Source organism: Marmota flaviventris, chromosome 18 (genome assembly GCF_047511675.1).
Source record: "Marmota flaviventris isolate mMarFla1 chromosome 18, mMarFla1.hap1, whole genome shotgun sequence".
Lineage (NCBI taxonomy): Eukaryota > Metazoa > Chordata > Mammalia > Rodentia > Sciuridae > Marmota > Marmota flaviventris.
Genome location: NC_092515.1, coordinates 19,747,900 through 19,773,684, shown reverse-complemented (window position 1 = coordinate 19,773,684; position 25,785 = coordinate 19,747,900). Strand labels below are relative to the sequence as shown.

The following is a 25,785-nucleotide window of genomic DNA, read 5'->3' as shown; positions in this document are numbered from 1 at the left end:
ATATGGTAGAAGCTACAACTATCTTTATGAATGATTAAACCCTTAAATTGACTCAGTTTTGCATACAGGAGACTCATGCACCATTATATTATGTTTTTGTTATTTCAAAAGAAGCACATATTTAAAAAGCAAAACCATAAGGCAAAAGTATTCAAAATGCTTGTAATCTAAATAGTGTCTTTCTTATATAGATATGTATAATGCGATATTCAGTACCAATATTAATACTGCTGTATCTGTGCTACAAGGTAAGACCAATTTTCCTCATTCTTGTCATTAATTTATTTAGCATAAAATTTGCTTTGACTCAATGTATTTTTGTGTTATTTGGCAAATAAAGTGGTCATTGGAGTTTATAAACAATCTCCTTAGTTTTTTATTGCAGTTAGCATTGATGGGAAAACTGATGACTTTCCCAGATAGTTCTTACTAAGTAAAAATATCATAGCAGAAACTATTAGCACTGGCATTCTAATCTTGATTTTGACTGTTACTGATGCAAATTCTGAAAATAAGACGTTTTCAGACCTATTATGAAATGAATGAAATAGAAAAAATTATTTTTTCCTGTTAGCCAATTCATACAGCATAAGAGATTTTAAAAATCGTATTTTAATCTATTTTAAAATATTTTATTGGGTTCTAAACTTCGTAAGAGAACTGAAGTCTTAAAATAAATACAGTGTGAGATTAGGCTTTTTAAAAATTTGTTTTCTGTTTTCAATAGGAAGTAGCAAAATTTTTCATATGCTCAGTTGACTAAATTCTGAAACAGTATGAACTGGGCTTCAGATCTGAGAATCCAGTCAGAGGCAACGATCCTTGATCAGTTTGACTACTTTGGATTCTTTTGTACATCCTTGAGCTTATAGGCTTTGAAGTATCACCAGGGCAAGTAGCACAGATTATTTTATCCAATTGATCTCCTGCCTTCTCTTTAAAGAAAAAATACATATTTTTAAAGATTAGATTGTTTTTCAGTTTTTGTTTTAAGTTAGAACAATGGCTTTATCACTCTACTGTCATGAAGGCCCTGATTTGGGAGGGTGGTTAAATGTGGAGATGGGGTCCTCCCCAGAGAGGATCAGCTATAGAAGCTGCTCAGCTTTTGATTGCTTGATTGCTTCTATTTTCATGTCAGATATTGTGAACCAAAGGTTGTAGGCTAAAAATAAATATATTTGATAATCACTGTATTACAAGTATTTTTTTAGTTATGTTCTGTCATTTTCCTATCTATCAGAACATGGACTGTTATAGACAGAGATCTGTGCCAACTGCTAGATGTTGCAAAACATAGAAATAGATTTCTGCCTTCTTGCCTCTGGGAATTTTATTGCTCTGATGTAAATAAGTGAAACTTCTTTAAAATATCTGGAAAGCAACAGCTATGTGTTAAACAGTATATGTTTAGTGAGGAGTCAGGTAATGTAATCTTACACATTGACCTTGAAACTAAAACTCCCTCCTCCTAGAAAAAATCTGGCTCCTCGTCATTCTCATCTCACCTCTGGAGGTGGGTGTGAGCTGTGACTGTCTTGGCCATCAGCTGGAGACACATAGGCTGAGTTCTTTCATGTCTCAGCTACTTACTGATATTTTATAGATTTTTTTATTAAAAAACTATTTGAGGACTTTGGTCTCTTGATTTGATACAATTGAGGAAGGACATGGTAGAAGAAAGAAATTGTGCTGTAGAACCTTGGCATAGTTCTCAGACAAGCAGCACCAGCAGCATCTGGGAACTCTTGGAAATACAGGTGCTTGGGTCACACTCCAGACCTACTGAGTCAGAAGCTCTGCAAGGAGAGTCCAGCAATTGACGTTCTAGCCCTGCTACTGCTGCACATGCCCCACCACGTTTACAAAACCCTGCTGTAGTGTTATCAGGGTTCTCAACAGTGCACTGTTGACTTTCTGGCAGGATAATTCTGTCATAGGGGGCTGTACTGAGCCTAATAGGATAGTGTGACACATCCTGCCTTCCACTCAGTGGATGCCAGTAGCACACCCTCCCCACATCCCTACCCCCTTACGTTTCCAGGCTTCCCAAGGTGGGAGTGAGTATCAGAATCCCTCTCCTCACTCCTCTTATGAACCCTTGCTAATGAAGAATCAGGGAGGGCACTAGGAAAGCCATTCTCCCCAGGAAATCCATGTACTTCTCCCTGAGTTAGAGGGTTGGTATTGGAGAGAACCCTCCAGAAGCCTGTCGGCCAAGTATCTCTGGGAATAGGCCTTCAGGAGAAATCCCACCACATCCAATTTTCATTGCATAAAATAGTTGAAATAGTTCTCAAAATTTATGAAATACAGAGTCAGAGAAAAAAAGATGTTGTGCATATTAGGAGTTATCCTGAAGCAATCTATTTTCCGTCTATTCCAACTATTACAGACTTACATGTAATACAAATTCATGTCTGCCAAAGCCTGAGTCGAATGTTACCTGACAATTATGATGAGGATTTCAAAATTTGTTTGTAGTACCAATATTACTTGCTTTCTCTTTAGGATAATTTTATTAAAAGAGAAAAGTATGTGCTAGTCTCTACTCTGAAGGCTGAATTAATAAAAGCTACTGTGGTTTTGATTATTAATTTGATTTGTGGAATCCCAAATAAACTATTGCCATTTATTTTAAAATAGCCTTTAATTATTTAAAAATAGCACTCACCTTCATATTTAAGAAATTTTCCACAAGACTCTTAGAAGCTTTTAACATTTTTAGCATTGATAACAGCAACTGTAAAACTACAAAAATATCTAATGGCCATTGAATTCACATAGTAAAAGAATTAGAACATTTCATTTAAAATTCTAGTGTTCTGATTTTCAAATTAACAGGGAAAATAGTTACAGTATTACAAAATGATCATTTGACCAGTAATTTTTACTACTTGCCTTCCAAAAACTAGTACCAGAAATGCTGACACCTGGTTTTCCATCCCTAGCACTTTTCCTGATTCACTCACCCAGGAGACACCATGTGAATGAACAGTAAAAAGTGGCCAAAGATGAGATACAGGATAACAAAGTAACAGGCTAAACCCAGCCTAGACCAGTCAGGTGCTGCTTTGTTTCTACTTGGTGGATCTTAAAATCATCACATTTTCAGTATCATGGAAGCATAAATACATTGTCATTGGTCTTCTCTGCCAATACATGAAATGAATTCTGCAGTTAACCTTAGGATGTGCATAGATGATCAAATCTTTTTAGTCAACCATCATTTGATAAAGCAATTAAGATTTAATTAAATGATTAAATAAACAGACTGTTGTTATTAGATAAGCAGTGGATTCAGAGTCTAATTTTATATTGTATCTATATAACTTGAAGTTTTAGGTTGACCAAGAGGCACTGGTGGCATAAATAAGGTAGTCAAATACATCAGAATTTCCTAGAGGGTCCTGCTTTTAAATATTCTTTTCCATTGCACTAGTGATTCTATTAATGTATGTCAAACCATTTGACCATATTTTTAGCACCAAAAATATAATTACAATATTATACAATGACAAGAGGTTCTAGATTGGGGGCAACTTCAAAACTGTGGCTCTGCCACTTGTGACCTGGTCAAGTCAGTATTCTCTCTGAGCCAGTTTCTAGACTTGTAATGAAAAAGAACTCTGATAGCGATGCTTCCTGCTGAATCATCTGTCTCATGGGTTATCGTGAGGACAGAAATGAGATTCTGCATTTAAATACATGTTTACAGCTGTAATGTGGTGCTGTCTCCTGTGGACACATTCAACTCTTAAGTGTAGATTGCATGATATTAGTTAATTACATTTTTGTAATACACTGTGAACTTTCTCATGGTTGATATTCTTGTCATAACAAAGTACTGTTTCACTAGATATTAGCACCACCTACAACAGCATTTCTCCTAGGGTAAAATGAAAGCTCATTTTAAAAATTTGACAACATTTCTGGTCCTGAATGGCCTCATCACAGGAGAATTTTGTAGACTTTCCTTGGACCTCAGCACACTGGTGTTGGGAGGGTTGGCTGCAGAGAAGACGCAGCTCTGTGTCACAGCCTCCATGTCTACTTAGTCCACAAGCCATATACAGTTTCTCTTTTTTTCCATTCAATCTTAGTGATAGTTGTGGGTATGGGGGTGGATTTTGTTTTTGTTTTGTTTTGTTTTTAATTTCAGTTCTGGCCAGGAATGATGGATGAGCTCTCCGAGTTGAGAGAATTCTATGACCCAGATACAGTGGAGCTGATGAACTGGATTAAGTAAGAGGAGTTTTTTTAACCTTTAAAATTTCAACTTTTTTAGAGTCACTGTGTATCTCATTTACTTTGGGGGAAGGGGTGGAGGTTTTGTTTTGTTTTGTTTGTTTTTTCTTAATCTAATTGTGAGGAAACATTCATTTTTATTAATTTTTTTTCTTTAAAACTCTGTATCTGGAAATAGCTATTTCCATTCAAGAAATATTCTCTCCAACAGGATCAGAAAACAAATTTCTTTCAAACACTGACAGAAATCAGAGTAAAATTTTTACTTATGTTAAAACTTAAGAGTTTTCTACTCTTTGCCAATTTTGCCTTTATTGTTTCGCTTTAATACCATTCAAGTTCTGGTAATGGTGACGCTTGAAAGTATTCTTTCCTTGTTAATTATTTTAAAGTTATAGTATAAACTACCATTCATTAGAATCATAATAGCTCGTTGCAGATTTCATTTTCACTGATCCATGAGCCTCAGGAGAATTTTAAATATAAAACAGGGGCTCTTCCTCTCTTGAAGATAAAATACTTTAGCATTATATTGTTTCTTATTTTTACTGCATTTGGTTGGTTTGCCTCAGCCTGAGCCTCAGAGTGAAATCCATGTATTTCAAAGCTTTGTTCATGAAACCTGACTCCCACAAGCAAAAATAAACTTTTCTACCCTGACCTGCATTTCTGTACACTGTAATATTGTATCTCTCTACTTTATAACCAAAAAGCAGCAGTGTGATTACTCACAGGTAAATAGACATTGCAAATCTTGTGTGACATATTCTGAAGGCATTGGCCCTGTTGTCTCCATCACTTTGAATTTTAGTAGCCGTATTGGCACTTGCTCATGACTAATGTTTACTAACCAGTACAGTTTAGTGCTGCTTGTGTATTAAGAGATGGTAAATGTTTGATAGCTGAGGTCTCTTGAGTGCAATGCATGGATTTTATAGAGATTTATGTCTAAAATATATATGTGGCTTTGGTCCCAGTGTAGGACTGGGTTTGTCTAGATGCAATGAGTATAATTTTTCACATATTTCTAGTGCTGAGAGTGGTACGCGGTGCTGGGTATTTATTTATTTATTTAATTTTAAATCATGGCAGACAATTATAGAGTAAATAATTCCTTCAGTATTTATTGTATGTGAGGAAGAAAGATTATTCCATATAAAAGAAAGCTAATTACTTTTGCATTAACTGTAGTCAACTGGGAATTTACGATACATGCATCTGAAGGTGAGACTGATATTTTATATTTTTAAGATTATACCTTTGGAATTAATGCTACAGGGCATCCACTTGTGGTAGCATCCTGAAGATGGTGGAGCTTCCAGATCTGCCTGGATTAGCATCATAAGCTTCCCTACTTACATTTCCCAATTCAGAAATTATAAAATTATGGAAGCATTAAAAATGTATTCTATCAGAGCCATAGTTTGTCTTTGGCTGTCTCAAACTGGATGTGCTTATTTGCTGTACCTTTATTTTTATGCTTTTTCTCCAGGAAAATCAAAATAACATTTCTGGCTCTGAAAAATTGTGGGTGTGAAATTATTCAGGTGTGAAGATGGCAGCCCTTAATCTATTATTCCTCCCTGTTGGGGACGTGGTCTTTGCACCTGAGATTCTCCTTGGCCCAGCAGCTCCTCTCCCTGAGTAGTGAGTGCCCTGGTAGACAGACCCCTTTGACTGTCTTTTGGTTGGTTGGTGTTTTCTTTCTCAGCAACTGAAAGATTTAGATTGTTCTAAAAAAAAAAAAAAAAAAAAAAAATGGCTCCATTGTCATCTAATCTTGCCTGTTTTCCCCTAAAATTCTTCAAATCTAAATTATCATTTTTGTAAAAATAGCTGCTAGGCATGTTTGTAAAATAAGCTTAAGTGATGATGAATGTATGCCAAAATAGGGTCTATTTAGACACAAAATATGTTTGTTTAAATCAACATTCAAATCAGCTCTTGTCCGTAGGCTTGCTTTCCAAACACAAGGGAATGTATTTAATATTCTTTTAACCTCTCTGGTTTATTCTATCTTTGAAACATAAAATATGACCTTCAACTTAACTTTACTAATTTGACGGACACACTGCGTCCATGTTATTCGCTGTGGCTAGGCGCAGTGGCACATGCCTGTAATCCCCATGGCTAGGGGGTGGGCATGAGGTAGGAGGATCACTAGTTCAAAGCCAACCTCAGCAACTTAGCAAGGCCCTAAACAATTTAATGAGATCCTGTCCCAAAAATAAAAATAAAAAAGGGATATGGCTCAGTGGTTAAGTGCCCCTGGATCCAACTCCTGGTACAAAAAGAAAAAAAGTCTGAACTGCACGAAAGGAAGGGCAGCAATCCAAGGATATACAGTGTGGGTCTGAAAGCAGCTCCAGACACCTGGGGGGACCCAGACCTGTTGGCAAGGGATGCCTCAGTCCTCACCATCCTGTCTTCTCTGTCTTAAGCCAAAGTGGGCACATTCAGATGTCAGTCCTTTGTCAGGGCAGTCATGATGGCATCTCTCCAGGCCAGCAATACAGGAGGCCTCGGGATGACTGCCTCAGGATGACCTGCAGAATTTCTAAGGGATACCTCAAGTGACCCCCCCCCCCATTTTGGCACAGGGTGATTCTTGGGGAGTATTGAGAAGAAACTTACCATCTCCCAGGCTTTACACCTTGTAGACCACACACCATGTCAGGCTTCTCTGTTGTGCTCCAAGGCCACTGAGCTTTGGTTCAAGGCATGGACTCTTGGGGGCTTCTCTGCTGCAGAGGTAGATTGAAAAATGCCGTAGCTTCAGCTGCAGCCCAGGTAGTTATTTTCTTTTCCTTTTGAGGTTATAACCTTTTAGAGGTAAAGAGAGAAACTCAAGGGAAAACAAAGTATGTTACTTTAGGATCTCACTTATGAGAGGGGCCATACAAACAAGACTGGATTTCTGTGAAAGTCTTGAAGGCCTTGTAGTGTTTTCACGGTTTTACAGTTACTCAATTATTAACACAATCCAAAAGATACTTATTGAGCACCAAAGGTACATACACGACATTGTATTGAAGGTGTAAACATTGAGAGGCCATCCGCTCTAACTGCCTCTTCGCTGCAGTAAGCAATAAACTTTCTCTCAACATTATCTCTTTGTTCTTCTCTTCCGCTCTCCACTCCATTTTATGATTTTTCAAGGCTTAACAGGTTTAGTGGGAAAATGTTTTTAGAGTCCCAGTTTTTGTCAGAGGAAATGTTGTTTTATGCTTTCCTGTCCAGTTCTCTAAAGGAGTGGAGATTTAGGTTTAAAACCAAAAATATTTCTGGATTAAATTTCTCTGTTTTACAAGAATACTGTAAATTCTTAAAAATTTCTTCATTGGTGCAGAATAATTATACAAAATAGTGGGTTCACTGTGGTGTTTTAATTAAAGTCATTTTAATCCTTGAGGATTTTGGTGGGAGTGGGCCCCCAGGTACAATAACTCACTTTTCCTGTGGTCACCTGGCTGGCTCACACCCAAGCACAGGGAAATTCAGATGTTCATATTTGCCCTCATTGCTGGTAATGTTTCTGGGGACAAAAGTAAGATACTTGGATTTTTTTGCCTTCTCCAGTATCTTAGCAAAATCCAGGCAGCACTCAGTAGGGCCAAATGCAGTAACAGCCTGGTGCATGCCACATTCCTTGTGTCCTGAGAGTCTCATTTTTGGTTCCTGAAAGTTTTCTTTGATGTAGTGAATTAATATAGAGAGATCTGAATATTTTGAGGTATGTCATTTTGACTTCTTGGCTTTAGAAGATTTTCACTAGAAATACTCTGTTTCCATAATGAATCCTGTATGCACAGTATTTTCTCAATGGGACTGAAAAAATGCAGAGATTTAATCAAAGTATTTAATCAAAGTAGAAAGAATTACTGTATATTTTAAAGATGAGGTGGGCTAAGTCCAGAATTTAAGTGCCTATAAACCTCCTTGATGTTCAATGAATCATTTTTGGTATTTGCATAATTCTATAAATTTTTGAAGTGTAGATAAAGCAAACGTTCACACGTGATATTATAATGCTCAGTTTACCCATTAGTTCAACAGTAATTAACTTGTTGAAGCCTAGAGCTTCAAAAATAAATGAGATTATTTGTTCAAAATGCCATCAGGTCTTCCTAGAATGACATTTAAATTATATAATGTAAATCCATTTGACCTGTGAGTCCTTGTCATTATTTAGTGACATTTCTTACAGAATAAATTCTTCGCAGGTTGGGCAGCCTGCTATGGAGCTTGGCAGAGAGCTATAAAAACAAATTATCCTTTCATTTTATACATCATTTGTTCAAACATTTGTAAAAATTGCTTTGTTTTTCTATAATAGAGAAGTGTCATTCAATGGTTAAAAGCACATTAGCTATTTTAGATACAGACCACAGACTGTATCAGGTGCAAGTGTCTGTAAAGGGAGAATGCCTGTCTTCAGATCTGTCATTGTGCATATTCTAAGTTAAGGACAAAGAATCCATTCTCCCTTTGCCTGTGGATTTCACCACAAAAAATATAAAATGCAACAAATGTAGACTTTTTTTAAAGTTTAGAAAATGTGTGATTATTCTTTGTCTTTTTTACTGTGCTTATTGCTTTGACTTTTGCAGTTGCTTTACCAGTAAAGTTAAATATTTAAAGTAGCAGTGAAATAACCCAGATTTACCATGAGCCCAGCACATAAAACCAGATCAAACCGAATACAGTGAATAAACGTCATCTCTGCTCTCCTCGGACGTCAATAGTTTTCAAACAAGCATTATTTCTAATTCATTTTCTAGGCCTTAGAGTATTTCATTTTTACTATTTTAAAATAAAACCAAGGGCTGCAGTAAAAGTGTATGTTAACAACCCAGAGATTGCTGCACTAACCGTTTTAAACAGATAGCATTTCTTTTAGACTTTTGAACTTTTTGCTATTAAGACCAAACATTTAAGACATGCTACAATCTAATGTGTTTTCCGTTGTTTTCTCAATTCCTGTATGCAGTTATGGCAGCTCCTTACTCTGCCTGCTGATGGTCTGCTGCTGCCTCGGGGGCTGCACCTGCTAGGGGCTCAGGGGAGGGGATTGCTCAGGTGCAGGTAGGGCATACTGAAGAGATCCTGTTTAATGTCTGATGTGTTCAGACCCCAGCAGAGTTGAAAGCTCACAATAAGCATTAGTAAGTATACAGTAGACTAATTTCTGGTGTATTTTGAAGCATTTGCTGTAGTGGGAGCTGCTTCTGACTCTCTTAACCAGCTTTTCAAAGACAAGTTGTCAGCTGAGCACATAGTGGGCCCTCAGTAATATGTTTTGAATGAATAGAGAATAAGCACGCAGTTCAGGACTTCTGACACTCAAACCTTTGTGAACTCATCCTTCATCAGGAGTTACGATTATGGTTCAGGAAGCAGGCTGAAACCTTGGTCATTAACTGTGAATAGATAAGAGGGTCCGTCATCTGTCTCTGTCATAATTAGGAAATGCACACTATGAACAGGTCTTTGCATCTTCTTGGTACTGATTCCTGTTATATATTCCAAATGGTGATGCCCAGACAGGCTAGTGATTTGAAGGAGATGTTGGAAGTTCAGCTGTTGGATGTGTCTTTTGTATGGAAAGACCAGCCTGGCATCTTGAGGCAGTGAAACTATAGAAGCCAGAACTGTTTGCCTGTTAGCTCTCACCTCTGCCTTCTGCTCTGCCAGACATAGAAACCAGGCTCATTTTCTTCTTACATTCTTAATCTGTCCAGTTCGAGGACCATCCACTTTTTGGCATTAATACATAATGTTGACTGTATGATTTATTGCAGCAGAATGGCTTATGCCAGTTGAGAGTTTCCAAAAGGAAAGAATGGATTGTAAATGGCTTGGAAAAATGATGGCTCTTTTTAAAATTCATATTTGTTCATATTTATCCTCTTTAGCAATTATGATACACTGTAAATGAGAGTGACGTTGTAGATAAGGCCCAGAATAAGTATTTAGTAGGTATTGAGTTAAATGGAATTTCTGTAAGACCTTTCACAAGCACTGTGTACCTTCTCATGTTTTTATTTAAACCACCCTATTACTCTGACCACGTGGGACAAGTGTCAAAGACTCTCTGTAAATTGTTGTGAGGGGGGACAGAGCATAGATCTATTTGTTCTTGTGTTCCTGGGTCTCATTGTCAGAATGATGACAACCTATCAAATACAGCCAAGCTCATGCACAACTTTTTTCTGTTGGAATCCACATTCTAGACTCTGGCATGGGTGAGGGAAAATGCAGATTATGTGTCATTCCTTGTGTGCTCATTGTAATTCCATCTACTTCTTTTCCTCACTTAAGAAGGCTTATTGGAATGCAAGTGAAAGAGAGTGTCATAGTTAGAGAGAAAATCTTGAATTTTTCAAAAAGTAAATTATTTGTACATGTCATCATTTGAATAGTAGGATGTCTTGCTCATAGACATCCAAAGGCCTTTGTTGGATGGCATTCATGCAGTAGTTTTAGCATTGATTTGGAATAAATAGAACATCCTGGTGGGATATATGAATATGATGAGGCGTCTCTTAGAAACCTCAGCAGCAGAGCAAGTTTCATGCTTTGCTCTCCAAAACCTTGAGAGCAGACTCTCCTATTGCTTTTTCTGCAGAGGTGGTTGAGCTTGAATGGCTTCAGATAGACTCCTCAAGCCTCTATCGCGTTAGCTCAATTCAGCAGACATAGACTCCTTTTGTTAATATAAGACAGATAAACATACCTTGCAACATTCCTAGTGACTTCTATGGGGAATTCCGCACTAGAGAGAATGCCTAGAAGAGCTGTTGTGTTTCTCATGGTGAAAAACAACACCACCTCATTGGTTTGCAGGTTTCCAAAAAATGGAAGGAAATTAAATGGTCTGTACTAAGATTATTTTTTCCTGGGTAGCAGGAGAGGAAAAATGCTTTCACTGTGTTTTGGGAATCTTTCCTTGATCCTCCATCAGTGGCCCTCAACCCCACTACCCTAAGGGAGGCAAAGAATCATAGCTTGGTGGTAATTGGAAAGCGAGATTGTAATATAATATAAGGTCTCCTAAATGCATATAGTTTTAATCAGAACTAAAGAAAAGGAATGATTCCACATCAGTAATTGTGTACATCCCCATACTGATTGGTAAAAAATATGCTATTTCAGAATCTTCTTTCCATGTTTTCTTTTTAATTATGTTTTTTTTTCTTTTAAAGTAATCCATAATAATATCTCAGATCTTCTGGCTTTCTAGTTTGTTTATTTTAGGCAGCCCATTAGTTACATTTAATATAAAAAACAATGGCAATCTTCTGAGTTCTCTTTGTTAGAATCTGCCTCCTTGGTACAGGAGCAGAAGAGAAGAGAACTATGGATGTTAGCCCAGAAACCTCAGATTCAGGAGATATCTGCCTTCCTCCTGAGACAATTCATCGTAAAAGTAAACGCATCAAAGCAGAAAGTCAGATGCTTCTTGACCATTGTTCTAGTGAATAGTCAAGCACGGATATGAAAGTTAATGTGAGATCGATGGCATGTAAATCAGAACATAGGCCATGCCAATCTTACACTTCCTAGCAGAACTAGGTGATTCTGAGAGTGTGGTACTGTCTTCTTGGATGTCTTCAAGGAAATCTTAGCAGTGGAGTGAATTCTGACTCTTAATATTTTAGTTCTCACACTCCAAGGAAGGCTGTGTTTGCTGGAAGCATGCAGTTGCTGGCCGGAGTCAAGCTGTGCACGGGCAGGACCTTGACCAACCACCCGCACTATGAAGACAACAGCCTGAGGGAGCGAACCAAAGCGGTAAGGCCCATCTCAACCTTTGCCCACTGCTTGTGGACAGTCAAGGCCCAGGCTATCCATGTTGGTAAAGGTTCACATAAGGAACTGGGGCTTGGTCTCCTATTCTGGTTTCAGCCTGCTCCCATCTGCTAAAGGCTGTTCAGGGTGCCTAGAAAGGCACTGCACACTTGTAATCCCAGCAACTCGGAAGGCTGAGGCTGGAAGATGGCAAGTTCAAGACTAACTACAGTAATTTAGTGAGGCCCTAAGTTACTTAGCGAAACCCTGTCCCAAAATAAAGCATAAAAGGAGCTGAGGATGTGGCTCAGTGGTCAAGTCCCCTGGGTCAGTAATCCCCAAGATGGATGGATGGATGAATGAATGAATTGGTAGGCAGGTAGGTAGATAGATAGATAGACAGATAAATAGAGGCAGTTTAGGAGGATACATGCTCCTCTCACAGGAATAGCTGAGAAGATAAATGGCCTGGGATGTGCAGAAGAGATTGTTTAGGACAAAGCACTCAGAGTTTTGAGTTGGGGAGGAAAGGAAAGGAGTGGAGGCATACTGGTCACAGTTTTATAAACCATTTTAAGGGCTGTTTTCTAATATGTGGTATTATTGTTGTTGCTCTTTTTAAAATAAATAATGCTGACTACATAGTTCAAAGTTCAGGACATATAAAGGGGAATTAGTGAAAAGTTTTCCTCCCATCCCTGTATTCCAGCTACTAGTGCCCCTCCCCTGAAGCAAATAATGTGAATTGCTTCTTGGGTATCCTCCCTAAGGTATTTTACTAATATACCAACAATCATATATATATATATATATATATTGCATGCATAATATATATTGTGTGTGTATTTAAAACAAAGGAGCTGTCAATTTGCTAATATAGAATGATCTCCAAAATATATTGTCAAAAAAGCAAGGTGTTCTTTTTTCCTTCTTTGTTTAAAAAAAAGAAAAAAAAGAATGCATTTGAATATATGTGTATATGTATATGTGTATGCATATTTGAAGAATATGAATATATGTATACATATATTCCTCCTTTTTTTCTAAAAAAAATGAGCCATATTACACCTTGCTTTTTTCTTTATTTTACTTATTTATTTTTTGCTTTTTTTTGTGGTACTTTGGATTGAACCCAGAGACACTTGACTACTGAGCTACATCTCCAGCCCCACCTCCTTTTTTCCCCCTTACTTTGTGAGAGGGTCCCACTAATTTTCTGAGGCTGACCTCAAACTTGGGATCCTCCTGCCTCAACCTCTGAAGTTGCTAGGAATCAGGTGTGCCCCACTGTGCCTAGCACACCTTGCATTTTCAACACTATTTTGGAGCTCATTCTATATCAACATATTAACAGCTTCCTTGTTTTTGTTAAAGCTGCATAATACTTTATGTGGATGTAGCAATTTTTATTTAACTATTGGCCATTTTCCTGTCTTTTTGCAATCCTATACAGTGCTCCAAATAATAAGCTTAGATATGCATATTTGCATCTGTACATCAGATTCTTAGATGTGTAATCACTAAGCCAATGGGTATAGGCATCTGTAATTTAGATAGCTAGATATTATCAAGTCCCCCCCCACAGGTTATATCAATTCACATTCTAGTTAACAATGCAGTAGGATACCTCTTACCCTTCCCTAGTCCTCATCAGCAAGGTTTCAAACTTTTTAATGTTTCATATTTGTCATTTCTCAATGTTACTAGTTGAGTCTTATTTTTAGGTGAGATATAACTAGCTTTAAAGCAAATTATTTTTACTAAATCCCCTATTTTTAGGGGAAATTATCTGAACTTAGACTCCTGCTAAAATGGGAATTTTTCAAATGGCCCTAGTGTTCCAGACAGCTCCAGGTTCAGAAGAAGAATGAAATGTTCAGTCGGAGATAGCCTAGGCTGTGTAGCTGGAGAGCCATAGAAAGACCTGTCCTTTTGTGTACTGCCCCTGCAAAGAGATACCACGTGTTATGCCCTTATAACTGACCTCCTGCAAGTCTTGGTGCTTGTCCTTAGTCGTGACCTTCACATGCATGGAACACCTCCATCTGAGCCCTTGTGCTAGACTGAGGGGTGGCCAACCTCAGTTTTCACAGGAGCAGCAGCTCACCTCCCTACCATTTCACCTCTCCATGTGAACATCCTGAATCAGGCCCTCACACCCAGTCCCATAAGTCAGGGCTCCTAACTGGAAATTGGGTAATAACAAAGGAAGCAGCATCTCTCTTAAGACCTTCACACACACTCTGCCCCACACAACCTCTTCCCAATGCCAGGTCTCAGAACACAAGACACTCAAAAGGGTGTGCATTCACTTGGGGCCCTTGGCACTAGGAGTGAATTCCCAGGGGCTGCAGGTTACTCATGCTCCAGGGAAGGATGAGAGGTGGAGGTGGATGTCTGTGTCTCCTAGTCAAGGGAGAAGCAGCATAGCAGCAGTTGCTTCCATGACCTAGGACCAGGGACCCCATTCAGGGGTCCTTTTTCCCACCTGTCATCGTCAGAAGCTAGCTCTCCTCCTTACCAACACATATGTTATCTTATTTCCTGTGTTGTTGTTATTACCTTGATGAAGCATTCTTAGACATGGCATCTACTGATGAATATATTCATAATCTGAAATAATACATTCCAAATTCAAGTGTATTTGGTGTCTGAATCTCAATGTATTCAGCATGACTCACTCTCCCTCTGTAAATAATTACAGTATTCTTTTAGCCATTCCCACATATACAACATTCCAGCACTGCAGATAAGTGATAGTAACTGGGGCAGCAGGTGGGAGACCTGTGTGTTTAGGTCTTAGCTCACCCCCTTATGGGGGTTACTTCATATTTCTCAATGAACTCTCAGGCAATTAAGATGTATTTTGCCATATTCCATTTTTATCTCATTTTGAAGGTTTATCAGATATACGCAAAGAGGTCCCCAGAGGACGTGCATGCCCTTCTAAGGTCCTTCGGCACTGACTACATAATCCTGGAAGACAGCATATGCTATGAACGCAGGCACCACCGGGGCTGCCGGCTGCGGGACCTGCTTGATGTCGCCAATGGACACGTGAGCATGTCACCTCCTCACATGCAGGGAATCTCTCAAAGGGGTGGAATTCCAATATGAATCCTAAGTAATGTAAATCTTTTTATAATTTAAATTCATATAGACTAGAGTCCCCCTATATATCCACAAGAATTATATTTATATGCATTCTACAGAATTCTCTGCCCTGGCACTTTTGTGACTGCCACAGGAGCTGGGCAAGGGGAGAGAGCAGTTCTGAGGTCCCCGATTCTGTGTTTAACAGTAACTCTGCTTTTGGCTGGTTTGCATGATGAAGCTCTGTTTCTAAGAACTTCCTACTGAAAACAAAACTTCAAACTTCAAAACACTGCTCCAAAGCATCATGTTAGTTCCTCCATGAGTGAGTGGTGGTGGTCCATTCTTACTGTTCTTTCTGCCTGCCCTGGGACATTTTCTCTTTCTTCAGATAGACATTGCAAAAAGGGCCAGGCATGGTAGCCCATACCTTTAAATCCCAGTGGCCCAAGAGGCTGAGGCAGGAGGATTGCGAGTTAAAGGCCAGCCTCAGCAACACCATGGCACTAAGCAACTCAGTGGGACCCTGTCTCTAAATAAAGTAAAAATAGGGCTGGGGATGTGCCTCAGTGGTCGAGTGCCCCTGGGTTCAATCCCTGGTACCCGCCCCCACAAAAAAAAATTACAAAAAGGCAAATTGTGCTCCTTTAGTCTTAACAGCTCTGAGCTCTGTGTGCCAGCAGCTCTTGGTTCTATCCCAGCCACTCTCAGTAGCTGGAGCTAACAGCTTCTCACAGCCTTCTGCAGTCAGAGCTAACAGCTCCCAGCAACTCTTCCGCAGCTCTCTGACTGCTAGGTGTTCTCAGGGCTGGCAGCCCTATTTCTACTGTAGATAGAAATCATGAATAGGCAAAATAAAACTAAGCCAGACCATTGTGGCTTATGCTGTAGCACAAAAGGGGCAGCAAAGGAACAGGACTTCCAGATGGGCCCAGTGAGGCTGAGAGGCACACAGTCTCCTGCCCACTAATTGCAGGCTTTCTGTGCCATCATGCCAGTCTGCAAAGGCTGGCCTGTCCTGGCTGTCATGGATGTCATCATTCACAGACCAGAGTGATGACATCTGAAATAGATGCATGGTAGACAGAGACAGAGCCATTCCAGGGCACGGGTCTCCTGGGGTGGTTTAGGACAGCTGTAGCAACCAAAGCAACATCTTCTGGAGCCATTAGGAGCGTGGGGAATATTGGGGTAGCTGTAATGTTCACAATAACAGGTCAGCTCAACTGTTGAAGGGGAAGCTGCTTGATTGACAGCTCCCACAGTTTCCACAGAAGCAATGAGACTGAAGTCATAGCTGCTGTCACCTCCAGTGACACTTTAGGAGCAGTGATAGTGTTGACTATCACCCAGCTCCAAGTCATGTGGATGATAGCAGGAGCCCTCAATCTCTACCCAACCTAGCCTACTTTTTAGTGTCTCTAGAGTGGGCACCCAGGGGAGCTGTCAGTAAAACATTAGGAACATTGAAAGATACAGGAGTGGTCCGAAGCTTGGTGAGGCAGGACGTGGCATGGTTGCCTCAGCAGCCACAAACACCCACTGCTTTCTTCCCTGAACCTTCCTGGCAGGCGGGCAACTGGTGCTGGCACTGCAGTTGGTGCAGTCTCAGCCCCAGTCTTTGCCCTACCTTCATCTCCCTTTGTTCCACCAAGCAGAGCAGCCAGGCATGGGAAAGGGTCGAGATGCTAGGGCCTCAGAGGCCTCCTGCCACCAGCCCAGCCAGAAAAGAAAAATAAAAGCAAAAAGCTAGTTCCCTTTGAAGGAGGGTCAGGCCCTCCTGTTCCACCTCGGTCTGCACATGAGAACAGCCATGGAAATAACTTTCTGTACCTTGCTGCACTCCAGAGAGATGGCAAACCGTGTCTGCCTTCTACCCCCAAGGAAAACATACTTGGAGCTGTGCTGGGTCTCAAGTAGAGCCAACAGAATTTTCTCCTTTTGTGGGAGAGCAGTGTCTGCCATAACTGTTGTGTAAAAGCAGCTATTTGTAAATAAGTGCGACCAAATGATAGACCTCTAAATTTGGGGGGGAAAAAACACTTTACTGTACAGAATATGAAATTCAGATTTTGCCCAAAATAAATAATAGCAACTAGCCTGAATTCAAAGGTGATACAGACTAAAGACATGCATTTGAATTTTGCTTTGTGTGTAACTTATTCTTAGTAATAAGTTCTGACAAGTTAGAGAATATTGATTTTAGTAGAAATCTGTATTTCATTTTTGTGAGAGAAGCCGTATAGTACCTATCTAAGAACAAAGAGATTCAAGTTCTAGTCCTGACTTTGCCATTATTGATGATCATTGTGGGATACAACTCTTCTTATCTGCCTTAGTTTATACTTTCAAAGGGGGAGAAGTCTGGACTCCCCCTCCAAAAGTATAAACTAAGGTGGATAAGAAGAGTGATCTCTAGTAGCCATTGACATTGAGATAATAGTTTCACTAACATATCATCCCTAAGGAAACTTAGTAGCGATTCTTGCTTCTATTGTTTCCACCCGCCCCCATACTAGGAATTGAACCCAGAGCCCTGCACATCCTAGGCAAGTTTACTACCACTGAGCCACATCCTCAGCCCTTTTTTTTTTTTTTTCTAATTATTATTTTATTTTGAGATGGGGGTCTTGCTAAGTTGCCCAGGCTGACCTTGAACTTGGAATCATCCTGCCTCAGCCTCCTAAGTACCTGGGATTATGGGCATGTGCCACTGCCCCCAGCTTTGGTTGTGATTCTTACCCCCTCCCAAACAAATTACATTTGGGTTGGCTTGGGTTTTAGATGATGGATGGCCCTGGAGAGAATGATCCAGATTTGAAGCCTGCAGACCACCCTCGCTTCTGTGAAGAGATAAAGAGGAACCTGCCCCCCTACGTGGCACACTTCACTCGAGTGTTTCAGAACAAAGCATTCCATGTCTACAAGCTGACCAGGAGCAAGTAATGGAGATCTCTGTCCAATCTCTGTTTTGACACACTGAGACTCCCACGTAAGGAACTGTGGTAGCTGACGCTTCCTGTGTGGTGGGCAGCCTGCCCTGAAAGCTGTGCTGTGAGGGTGTCCTGCAGATGTTTACACAGCATTACTATCTTTGGAAGCATCTTGGCAAGCTTAAGTCTGTCTTTGTCTAGTCCCTCGTTTCCATTAATGATCGTTAGCTTAATGGGTTTCACATGCCTGAGCTAGGATTTTGTTGTTGGGGAGAGTGGTGTGCTTTCCGCAGATGACCTGTACAACTACATGCCATGCCAGAAAGTGAGATCCCATCAGGATTTGAAATGCTTTGATTTTCGGTGGACTTAAGACAGCACTGGTTGAGTGTAATTGAGAGGATGTATAATTAAATTATTTAATATTATTTCACTAGTGAAAACCAATCAGTGGCTTTTTTAAAAAAAAAAAAAAAAACTCTTTATTGTGCTGTTTCACCTTAAAATTTTATAATGTTTTCCAACAATTGTGCTTTTAACGTGAAAAAAAAAATCATGTTAGCTCTTTATATGTATCTTAAACATTTCGTGTATTCTCTTTGAAATCTTATATGTTCAATAGTATGTGTCATACATTGAGAGAGAGAGAGTGTGTGTGTGTGTTTGTGTGAGAATGCTAGGCACAGAAGAAGTATAAGTTCTAGATTGTAAGTCCTGAAAGGGGCAGAAGTGGATATAGTCAAGTAGAATTTGTTTAGTAAACAGCAAGACTGTTTACTCTTATTATTATAAACCTTATTGATACTCTTCAGTCTCTCTTGCAAGTAAAATAGTTCTGCTTCATTTCTTACCCATTTCAATTTACTGGGTTTGCAAAATTTTGTAAACTTTTTGTGTTTTTAGCCTTTGTATTTTTTACAGCCTAGAACCTTGCAAAGCCTGAATATTTTTTCAATGTTGTATCTTGACTAGTTCATTAATACAGTATTTTTGGCAGATAGCATTTTCATACCAGGTTTGACTTGGGGTCTCCAATCTTATCATGTGGGCTCTGGTAATGTTATTGTTTTCCTCACTAAAAGGTAACCAAGTGCCTCTAAGTCATGCTTATTTGTAAACAACAAAGGGGTTATATGTACCTGCTCAAAATTTTTTGATAATTGCTTTTATACTTCATTTCTAATGATAGGGGGATGTGTACAAGTTGCTGATAAAAGCATATTGTCCATTTAATTAAATCAACGTGGCTAATGAAATTAACTTTCTCCCCCGTTCTTGCCAGTTGGAGATGATTTAAATGTTTCTCCTTGTGGTTGTATTGAAGTAAATTGCCATAGGCGTCAAGATGGACAGCATCGCATGTTCAGATGATTTTATATTCAGTTACTACTTATTAGGCAGCATTCAAAAAAAATTTACATTGTCTTTTTGGACACAAGAATACCCGGCTGTTATTAAATTATGCAACTGAAATTCCTGAATTATATCTTTCCTGTATCCCTTAATAAGGTTGGAGACCACTGCAGTTTAGGATAATACAATAATAAAACATTTTAATCAGTACTAAAACTCTAATTAAGCCAGTAATGATGCATGTCTGTTGTAGCTGACAGCATGGGTCAGTATATCCTTCGGCGAGTGCCTTACTCTAATTGAAACCAAGCACATGTAAGGTACAAGATGTTGAGACTACGTGATTTCATTTAAAAAAAAAAAAAATCTCTGTTACTTTTTCATGTATATTTAAATCTATTTTAAATATTCCTATTTGTATTAGTCTAAGCATTTGAGTACTTAGAGTCTCAGTATACAAGAATCATGTACTTAAATTTGTATGCTTGTCATCGCACAGTGATGGCGTAGTGATTTTTTTTCATAATGCCATTGTTGCCAACACATTGAGTGTTCAGTCTTCAGTGAAAATATAAAGTGCCAAAAAGTCATGCAAGACGGAATCCATGCATACATTCTTTCCAAGACACTGTGACCATGTACAGTACCATGGTAGATTTTTTTAGCACTTGTCAGAATTCTTTCTTTTATGACCTTCTCATTGGAGCATACAGTAAAAAAAGCATCTGATTCTGGCTCTGGCTTTCAGCATCCCTGCAAGCCAGAGCAGGAGACTTGTGGCCTAAACTCCCTGTCACACAGGCCTTGTAGCTGTTTAATGTGTGGTAATAACCTCAAACGAAGGCTCTGTTTTTGTGAATAGACAAACATCAGATTTTGCTTCTTAGTTCCCAAAGAGAAACTCTAAGTACAATAGAAGTGCTCTTAACTGACTCAGCTTATCACTCCACAGAGCCCTGGAGTCTCCATCCCTCTGCAGCTACCTGCTCCAGCCCAGCACAGCCAGGTGCCACTCCCTGGTGCTCCCAACACTCCTGCTCCCTCCCGCCTTCTGTTTCATTCCCACACCAGACCTCGACATGTGAGTTCCTCTGATTATAAGTACACAACTCAGTCAGCTGTGTATAAGCCTAGGAAACATGGATGTGAAAGAGTTATTTCTGTAAAAATTAAGTTGACCGTTTTGATGTGGAAACACTTCAACTGCTAATAAAAATCACTTTTAAATTTAATGTGGTTAACAAAATCATGAAATACTGAGGGAAACATAAAAATCAAGAAAATTTCTGAACTTAGATTGCATCGCAGATTTTTCTATGTACTCATTCTGCCTTTTAAAAGTCTGAACCAATAGGAAGGTGGTCAGATGTACCCAAATCATGTTATCGGTATGATTTGTACAAGAAGTGAACGACAGTCACTGAACCCTCATGCAGAAGAAAGTCCTTATTAGCCTCACATCAAAAGATTAGCAGATGAAGGACTGGGGGTGCAGCTCAGTATAGGAGCATTTGCCTCACATGTGCAAAGGCCGGGGTTCCTTCCCCAGCACCGGGGAGGAAAGAAAGAAAGAAAAGATGGGCGAATGAAAGTACATTTGTACGTTGCAGGTAATGCTTCCCTACTTGAACCTAGGTACTTTGTTAAATGACCAGCTATAAGTACAGATCACAATGACTCGTAGAGATTCTACTCCAGTAGAAAGGCCCTGGGGACACTTTCATTACAGGCATTTATAGGATAGGGCTTCATTTCAGATGTGTTGGCCAAGAATGTAATAAAGGTTTATCTAGGCTGCTCATTGTCTCTTAAGGATGATCTGACTGACCTGTGTGAATTGACCTTAATAAGTTGGTTTTGTGTGTGTGTGTGTGTGTGTGTGTGTGTGTGTGTGGTGTTGGGTGGGTGCTGCCAGGGCAAGGGCATGTGTAAATATTTCATCAGATCTGCATCTTTATTTCACAATTAACTAGAAAATGTTTGTTCTGATTCGTATTAACTTTGACTAAGATGTTAAAAATTTAGCTCATCGTTGGCCCAAATCTACAGAATTATCATAGAAATATTTAATTTTAAAATGTTGATTCAATCCTTAGAGTTAATAGGATGATAATAAAATGCGCTCAGATCATGTATCTTGGTTAACATGCTCCCAAATGCTCCATATATGACGACCTTTTGACCTAGAAGAGAAAGCTTGTCTGTTCATGGAAGAAGAGTCTTTTTAAGGTGAGAAAGTGGCTTACTCTCTTGTGACAACTGATTTTCTGTTTTTTACATCCTATGGGTAAAATCTTACAAAGAGCTTTTATATAAGTTGTACTGAATTGTATGGAGATTATATACTAAATAAAGCTCTTTTAGATTACACAAGATGAGTGTGTTTCATTTCTTTGAAGGCCAAAATCCAAGGAACCTATTTATTTAAAGTGCAATAACTGTGTGCTAAATAGAGTAAATCACTAATCATTGTTAATGTTGAAGGAGTTTGTTTTTTTTTTAACTTGGATTTCAGTTTGATAGCTGCTTATTTGTTCATTCAAATCATTTAGATTGCTAAAGAGAAGGCTTCTGTGTTACTGAGCTTCTCATCACTGGGACCAAGAACCACTTAGAGGAGGAAGAGGTTTATTGAGGGCTCATAGTTTTAAAGGTCTCAGTCCATGTAGGCTGACTCCAGTGCTCAGGGCCTGAAGGGAGGCATGGTAGGTGGGCACAGGAGAGAAAAGTTGTTCAGCTCAAGACAGCTGGAAAACAGAGAAAGGATACGAGGAGGACCAGGAGAGAGAGAGTCCCCCAGGTCATGTCCCCACTAACCTACTTCCTCCAGCCATGCCCTACCTGCCTATCATTATTACCCATTAACTCATTTGAAACTATTCACCCTCCAATGGATGATCCACTGTTGGGATCACAGCTCTCATGATCTGCTCATTTCACCTGTGAACACTGTTGCACTTCCTGACACGTGAGCTTTGGGGAGTACATTCAGTATTCAAACCATAACATCTGCTATCAGTAAAATTTGAGCCGGAAGATATAAATTATTTCTGTTTTAACCTTAAAATAGTTTCTACTTCATTGTTATCAACCGTTAGTAATTCAGGAAGATGGGTGATAGTACATATTTTTGGTAAGAGTATATGGAGACAAACATACTTGACTGTTGTGTCGTTCAAAACAAGTCAAAATTCCAGGCAGAAATTGTCAGAAAAACAAATACAAGAAACTGGCAGTGGGATCTCACATATCCTGTTCTAGTGAAGTATGAATTACAGACAGTATACGTAAGTGGAAGGGGATGTGAAGGAACTGGATGTGGTTTGGCACAGGACAACCAGGCACTTGGCAGACTAAATGCTTTTTCTCTGCTCCTCCTTTCAGAAAAACTATCTGATATGCATTTCATGGGCCTTTTCGGTTAATTTAATATTTAGAAGTTTGCTACATAGGCTTGATCTTAAAATGCACATAATATAGATACAACACAATGTGAAATCAATGCCGTCGATTGCAACCAACAGTTAAAGGAAGGAATGAAGGGAGAGGGGAAGAGAGATCTACACGGTAAATAAAGGTATTGTTTTATGTGATATTTTTTTCAGTTATACATTGTAGGTATTGGTATGCTGGGATGTGATAGAGAGTACAATTTTTACTGTGAGTTTTACCTTACATCCCGGGGTGTTCTGGGAGGATGGCAACTTGAACTTCTCTGTTCTTGTTTGTCCCTTAGTCAACTCTAGGAGAACTGTCTGAACACTTATGATATAAACATATTCACAAATAATACCAGGTGCAATATGGGCATTTTGTTATTTTTAAATCCTTTTAAAAATATATAGTGAAATATTTATAGACAAGATTATATGCCAAAATTATATACCAAAATTATTTTGTGGGTCATCTGGAAGAAATGAGATTGGCCAAGTGATACAATTAGTTGGGAATTTTTTGTAATCAAAAGATAGAAATTGGAACCAACTAAATAAATGAGGAAGTTAAAAATATTTAAATGATAAAAACTGAAATCAGAAATAGTAGAAAGGATAAATCAATCCAAGCTCCAGTTCTTTCTAAAAGACAAATGAAATAAACACTTTGTAAACCTGATTTAAAAAAAAAAAAAAGGTGAAAACATGTAATATTCAGACTGGGTGAAATAAGATATAATCCCAGAATCAGGAATGATAAAATAAAGTATATGAGAAAACTACACGAAATTCTGTGACAAAAAAAATAAATTGAAAACTTTCAGGAAACAGATGATTTCTTAACAAAATAGAAGTTAACTTGAGTAGACAAGAATCATATAATATCTGAAAAAGAGTTCAAGGGACATTAATATAGGTACATGCAAAAATCTGTTTTAAAAGAGGTGACAACACTGGGCATAGTGATGCACACAACTCAAGAGGCTGAGGCAGGAGGAACTCAAGTTCGAGGCCAGCCTCAGCAATTTAGTGAGGCCTTAAGCAATTTAGTGAGACCTTGTTTTAGTCAGCTGTTCAGCTGCTGTGACCGTGAGACCCGACAAGAACAATCAGAAGAGAAAAAGTTTATTTGGGGACTTAAAGTTTCAGAGGTCTCAGTCCATAGATGGCCAACCCCACTGCCCTGGGCCTGACTGAGGTAAGGCAGGACATTACAGGAAAGCAGCTCGGGACATGGCACAAGGAAGTGGAGGCAGAGAGAGCTCCACTCACTATGGATAAAATATAAACCCAAAAGCATGCCCCAAGCGAACCACTTTCCGAAACATCTGAAATTTGAAGGACCTCTTCAAGCTCATACAAGTTAATAAGCAGAATTAATTTACTTAGGCTTGTAGGACTGAGGTCATCAGCACCTCAAGGCCACCCCTATTCATAGGCAGAGGCTGTGCCTCTCCAAAGACAGCAGGAACATCTCCACGAATGGTCCAGTTCTCTTTAAGGGCTTTAAGTCAGACCCACCCAGTATAATCTTCCTTTTTATTAACTCAAAATTTGGTTTGGGACCTGAATTATACCTGAAAAATCCCTTCACCTTTGCCATGCAGCATAGCCTAGTTGTGGGAGGGACACCCATCATAGTCACAGGTCCCACCTACACCCAAGGGGAGAGTCCTATACAGGGCATTCCTATGAGGGGTGGGAGTCTTGGGAACCATCCTAGAATTCGTCCTAGGATGAAGTTTTTTTTTTTTAAAAAAAAGGGTAGTTTGAAAGACAGGTCTAGCTACAACTGAGTATTTGGAAGCACCTAACAAAGTTACAAAGTTTTAGAGAACAGAAACAGAGGAGTCCTTTCCAAGGAGTCTCTTCCAAGGTGTAGCACAGGAAAATGGAGCCTAAGCAGAGTATGGCAGGCTTGCGGGAGGAAACAGATTGGAGTTCATGTCTGCTGAGGTGGCTGGGATTGGGCAAGGGTTTGGAGGGGCAGAACATTGGAAATAAGTAAGTTGCAACAAAGAAAACCTGAGAATTTCTCAATGGATCTATAACCAATTCCTAACCTGCTCAGGTATGGTTTGGTAGAGAAGATCTGATAAGTGGCAGATTTCACAGGTTACCTAATGCTCAGGAGACATTGGAATTGGGGCCCATCCAGGGCTGAATTCACGTTGGTAAATCTCCCATCCATTCAGTTGAGACCCTAAAGGGGGTATAACTCATCCTGAGAGAGGAAACTATTATCCAAATTGCCTTTCAGAAGCAAATGTAAATGTGCTATTGTGTTAAGTCACTTCCATCACTGACAAAACACTCAAGATGGATCATCAAATTAAAAGGAGGAAAGATTTATTTTGGCTCAAGGTTTTAGAGGTTTCAGTCCATGGTTGCTTTGCACTGTTGCTTTGGACCTATGATGGAACAGAACATGAGAGGACCACATGGTAGAGATTACCCATTCACATCATGACAGGAAGCAGAGAGGAAGAGAAAGGGCCCAAAATCCCAAATCCCCTCCACGGGTACACCCCCAGTGACCTAACTTCCTGCAAATAGGCCCTATCAAAGGTTCCACCAGTACCCAGTTGTGACACAGGCTGGGAACCAGTCTTTAACACAGGGGCCTTTGGGGAACATTTCAAATCCAAACTATAGTGGCTATGAAGGATGATAACCTCATCTGTGGCCTCAATTTATCTCTAAAAATTTTACATGCACTGTGTAGCACTCAATCAAAAATAACTAGGAATAATTTTAAAAAAACAAAATTGAAATGGAAGGAGCCACAGGCAAATTATAAATTAGAGTCTTAAAGCAGACTTTCATATAACTATGTTTATATTCAGGAAATTAAATGACAAGATGAAGAATTTAAGTATGAAGAACCAAAAACTATAAAATAGAACAAAATGGAAATACTAGAACTTAAAAGT

The 25,785-nt window shown here is 39.2% G+C and overlaps 1 protein-coding gene across 3 annotated transcripts in view; it reads left to right on the top strand.

The window, feature by feature from the left end:
• Dpy19l3 (dpy-19 like C-mannosyltransferase 3) overlaps window positions 1–21,791 on the top strand; it is an 81,357-nt gene extending 59,566 nt beyond the window's left edge. For all 3 annotated transcript variants that reach the window (XM_071604100.1, XM_071604101.1, XM_071604102.1), the window contains 5 exons: window positions 192–248; window positions 4,163–4,245; window positions 11,910–12,042; window positions 14,938–15,096; window positions 17,917–21,791. In XM_071604100.1, coding sequence (XP_071460201.1) covers window positions 192–248; window positions 4,163–4,245; window positions 11,910–12,042; window positions 14,938–15,096; window positions 17,917–18,078 — 594 coding nt within the window. In that variant the 3' untranslated portion in view covers window positions 18,079–21,791. The remainder of the gene's footprint in view (window positions 1–191; window positions 249–4,162; window positions 4,246–11,909; window positions 12,043–14,937; window positions 15,097–17,916) is intronic.
• Window positions 21,792–25,785: the final 3,994 nt, after the last annotated feature.